Source organism: Aegilops tauschii, chromosome 3 (assembly GCF_002575655.3).
Source record: "Aegilops tauschii subsp. strangulata cultivar AL8/78 chromosome 3, Aet v6.0, whole genome shotgun sequence".
Lineage (NCBI taxonomy): Eukaryota > Viridiplantae > Streptophyta > Magnoliopsida > Poales > Poaceae > Aegilops > Aegilops tauschii.
This window is the reverse complement of record NC_053037.3, coordinates 308,264,389-308,269,550: the sequence shown is the minus strand read 5'-3', so window position 1 is coordinate 308,269,550 and position 5,162 is coordinate 308,264,389. Positions and strand designations below refer to the sequence as shown.

The window sequence follows — 5,162 nt, the reverse complement described above, 5'->3', positions numbered from 1 at the left end:
AAGTCAACGGAGCGAGTAAAATGCAATAGTACACCTAGTGAGAGTCAAGTATTAGGGTGCTCCTACTACACTTTCGTACCTTGGGAAGTCATATGCACTTAGTGGATCACCGTCATGTGTTGAATGCTCCTCGGTAGCTGATAGGTACACGGTGTCATAATCTTTCAACGAGATGAAATCGATTTATGTTGGACAAGACTTTGACGACCTGAGTACACAATACTGAACACACGGCGGTGCGCCTTGGCAATCGCTAAACCAGCTCTTGTGTAAAATAGAGGTCCCTGATCTTTGCTGGATCAAGCGAACAATATGATAAGAGCACACGGACTAACATTGGCATTCACGAAGTTGCATTCAGCAACAAAAATGACTACATCCATGCTTCAATAAGGTACCATCATGATTCTTTGGAAAATTCCGCACAATTTATACTGATAATAAGCTGATACTGAAGTGGCTCATGGCTTCGTGCCCTAGTATTCAGTATCTATATTTTTTGAAGTCTGCCATCCGTGACCACGGGCCATCAAAATCCAGGATTCCAATCAAAACATCTCATTTTTTACAAGACCTGATACAGTGCTTATAATTGGCAGACCAAGGCCTCACGAGAGTCAACTAAAACACATCTGACAGTTAACCACTTCCATCGAGTTGGCCATGGGATAGAAGGTGCGACATGTATTGCTGAACAACAAAGTACAAAGCCGATATAAAACTTGCAAACCATGCGGTGGAAATTAATCCAAACAAAGAAGCTTATTTGAAAATTTTAAGACACTTACAGCATGGTAAGCATATGGTGGTTTGCCTTGCCGGTCAAAGTGCTTTGCCATGATGGAGAATTCTATTGGACCCCAGTCGTCTATTTCAAAACAATTACCTAATGCAGCCTTGTAAAGCTGCAAACCACCCGAAAAAAATCAGATATTACCTCTCTGAAGCAAGTGGGCAACTGGCACGGTACACAAAATGAAATTTTATTTACAAATCTTTTCGGGTTAATACCTTTGCAGTGTCAGTTAATAGCTCGGTGCCAGAAGGGTAGGAAGCATAATACTGATCGGCCCTCGAAATGCCAGCTCTTGTCCTGCAGTAAGCTCAGAGAGAGAAGAATTTTGGTGGTAAAGAACAACAAGTCACAAGATTTTGCAACTGTGGAAAAAAGGGTAATTCAGCAATGACATACGTATTGCTTGTGTAAGCATAGGTAACGAGGGTAGTGAAGGAATAGAATCCAGCATAAGACGCCAATCGCCTAAACTTCTGAATCTTTAAGATCTCCTTGCACTGATACAAAATGTCCATTTCACAGCAGCTAGACACTGGTATTAAAAAAGATAAATTAAGTGAAGACAAACACAGTCCAACAAAGCCAGCATTGTTGGAGCCATCAGGAAACAAATCATTATCCTAAAATGTTTCTGCATATTATAAATTCTTGGGTGATTGCTGATGCCACTAACATAACCAGCTGTCATAGACGCTAATTGGGAAAGGCAAAGTTTCTGTATCTACATAGTCTTGACAGATTAAACAAGTAAAAAAACAATGCAAGCCTAGATTCTTGAGTATTCGCATGGAAAAAAAACTAGCGACCATGCAACAAAGGTAGAATGACTAAATTGTAATTACACTGAAACATCACATGCTTAGAGGTTGTACAGTACTACAGTGGTGGAAACACATTTATATTTCAAGGTTTTTACAATTTTCTACAAAGAATTCAGAAACAGGAGGGGCAAAACATAGAGCCTGATCTGAACAGTATGCCCCTTCGTCTGCTCTCACCTGGTCAATGTTTTCCATTTCGATTTCCTGTAGGATTGACTCCAACATGGCAAGGTTGGAGCTATACATCAAATATAGAGGTTTTGGACAGAGGTTTTCCAAGAAGTTCGGTTTTAAGTTATCTCTCAATTTGGTACTCTTCCGGTTTTGAACATGCCAAATCCATCAGTAATCCAAATTGTGGCATCTGGGTTGCAGGTATGAAAACTAAACCGAAAGGGGATTCAAATTTAACTCACGGTGATCAGGTCGGGCACTCGAGCTTGAATAGGAGGATGCTGGAGTGCTCGCTTGATGCTCTCACTTGAGAGCCGGAGACCGGAGGACCTGGCGCTGGCTGCCAGCCGCTGCGAAGATACGAGGTCCGAGGTCGCGGAGTCGCCGCGATCCCCTTCCTTGGGCAGGACACTCGCCGCGATATCACCTTCACGAGGAGCAAGATGTGTCCCGCCGGCTGCACGCCGCCGCCGGTCGTCGCCGCGTCGGGCTCCACGCGTCAGGAAGGTTAGGGATTCGGCCGCAAGAGGCCTTCCTGATGTTTCTTTTTTCTTTTCTTTGATTTTCTTTAGGGGTTTTTCTTTGATTTGATGACAGGAGGCCCTGTGAACAGTTGACTTGGGCCATATGGGCCGGTGAACCTGCAACTTGCATCAGTCGTGTAACCATAAGTGTTTTTTTTTTTGGTTTTCGCCCGGTTTTTCATTAATTAACTGAGCAATTCTCTTCTTAATTAATCGATGAGGCAAAACTTTTGCCTCCGTTTTTAAAAAAAATTGTCTCAAAAAATAAAAACCTGAAGTTTTTTTTCGAAAAGGAAGAGATCTATTATAACAGTTCATCGAAAGTTTAAAGCATTTCAAATATAATAAAAATTACATCGAGATTCCGAGACCACCGAACGACCAGTCGGCGTGCCGCTTTCGCCGCTCCCCTATCGGAGCCGGCTTGACCTTGTCGATGACAGTTGGGAAGTCTTCGTGCACGTGTCCCTAAGGACCAGCGCCCTGGAGATGCAGTCGTCGCCATTGAACCCTTGCATAGATCTGAAATTCTGGCACCAAATCTCACTGCATGACGAGAAACCCTAACCTCACCACCTCAAGAAGACGGCAGAAATCTACACCGAAGCTTCGTTGACTACGTCCAAATGGACGAACATGGGGACGATTGAAGCCCGGAAGACAAACTCAAATAGGAAGCATCGTCATCCGCCCTGAAGTTCTATTTTAGTACATTCATCTTTGGAATACGTAACTTGCATTCTATGTTCCTTTTATACACAATGTTGTTTCGTATAATCCAGGTTTGTGAATCATTTCTTCTATCTACAATCATGGCTAGAAATAAGCAAATTCCAGCACAAAGTGTTTTTTCTCTATGATAAGCTAGGTGACATTCATGATGGTAAGTTTAATGAAGTTTCATTTCCTCTCTTTATGTTGACCTTTAACGAATTTCCATCGCTAGGTAATATTTATGATGTAAGTTTCATGGTAACTTGAGTGCTTTGTGCAGACCACATAGCCGAGGGTAATTACAATTTCACATGTGTTGCTCAACCATCGCAACATGCTTAGGTTACACAAGTGGAAAGTGATGATGATCCTAAAGCTCAAAGAAAGGGGGATACCTTCTGTTTCGACCTGGATCAATACAATTATGATTTGCACATGTTTGATGATCAAATAGATGTCGCTCAAAGTGATGATGCTCAAAGGGATGTTGGAATAGAGGATGTTGATCCAATCAGTCAAAGGGGTGTTGTTGTTCGTTCGAACAAAAAGCCTCAGAAGGAACCCAAGAAGCCCAAGAAGCGTGAAGATCCTATAGTGGGAGTGGTGGAGAAGTATGTTGAGATCAAGACGAAGCAAGCGATGGATAAAGCTACTCTACTGGTTAGGTCAAGAAATGTGCAAGAGTTCTCCATCAACAAGTCCATTGTTGTTCTATACAAGATGGAAAGCTTAGCATGTGATGAAAGACCCATGACAGACAAGTGCTTCAAAAATGCTGAGAACCATGAGATTTTCCTTACTTCTGCCACTGATGATGAGCAGAGTGTTGTCGCGGGTCTCCAGGGTGAAATGATAGAGTTGCCTAGAGGTATCTAAAGTAAGCTTTCTTGGACAGAACTGCTAGGTGTTGCTTTTGTTCATTATTGTTGTTGTTGTTGCTGCTGCTTTATTTCCACTTAATGATGAACAAACTAGTTGATGCTATTGTGTATTCTACCATGTACTACTTTTGTAGTGATCTCCTGTTAGAACTGGAGCTTGCTTATTTGAATAACACATGTTTTTTCTTATGGTTTTATCATGTTTAGACTGTAATGATGTACTCCGTAAGCCAAATGGTGGAAGATGGAGTCATCTGGGGTCCTATTTTTCTCATTGTTGTTACTGTCAGTCTCAAGATTTGTGATTTGATTTCAAAGTTCAATCGCTGGCGAGAAAGCTCTTAAAAAGTAAGGTTGAATATTGGAATTGCATGTTTGAGACATAATAGCATTTATTCCTTCTTCTTCTTTTTCGGCTAAGTACGAGCTTTGGAAGTGTGGATTTAGCCTTCACATCCATGTGATCTTGTCTAGCCATAGAAAAGGACTGAATTTTCAAATTATGTTCTTTTACTGGGTTTGGTCTTTGTTACTTATGCCAACAATTAATAAATAGTCCAACAGTTGATGGCATGAAACAAAAGGGGCGCGCTGCATCTCTCTTTTCTCTTACCTTTTCTTTTTACTATGTATTTTCTCTTACATAGTAGCTAGAAGGTAAGTATGCTTTGCAAAAATAGAGATTGGATGAGATGTAGGAGTAGCAAGGAGGGATGATGTGGGACAAGTTCTAGTCATGTAAGCTTAGGTCCATTGCATCATCTAATCAGCAGAGCAGCACAAGCTGGCCTTGTGGTCACAAGTGGCAGCATAGTGTTGTTCGTCACTTGTATGTAATGAAACGAGCCTCATGCGAGGATGCGTTGAGCTGTAAATGGAATGGTTCTACTGCAATGCTTACTGCTCATATAGATCAATCAGTTCAGTTCTAGTTTCTCCCATGTTCCATGTTCTCATGTTTCACCCTCTTGTCTGTGTGTAATACATATGGTTTTATTCATGATTTTTTTGCTTCATCTGTCTAGGTGTGGCTTGATTGGCTAAGAGATGGAGGGCCTATTTTACTAGGTGGATGGCACATTATGCATGTCTGTTATGGTGTGTTGTAGAGGGCCTATTTTTGAAGGAAATATGCCCTAGAGGCAATAATAAAGTCATTATTTATATTTCCTTATATCATGATAATTTTTTATTATTCATGCTAGAATTGTATTAACCGAAAACTTGATACATGTGTGGATACATAACACAG

The 5,162-nt window shown here is 41.2% G+C and overlaps 1 protein-coding gene across 1 annotated transcript; it reads right to left on the bottom strand.

Moving 5' to 3' along the window:
- Nucleotides 1-316: 316 nt before the first annotated feature.
- LOC109740003 (uncharacterized) lies at nt 317-2,386 on the bottom strand. The gene is made up of 5 exons (XM_020299053.4): nt 2,034-2,386; nt 1,193-1,328; nt 1,012-1,093; nt 789-905; nt 317-690 (listed from the first exon to the last, which is right to left on the bottom strand). Exons 2-5 carry the CDS (start codon nt 1,309-1,311, stop codon nt 640-642), a joined length of 369 nt encoding a protein of 122 aa, XP_020154642.1. The 5' UTR covers nt 1,312-1,328; nt 2,034-2,386; the 3' UTR covers nt 317-639.
- Between the last annotated feature and the right edge of the window lie 2,776 nt (nt 2,387-5,162).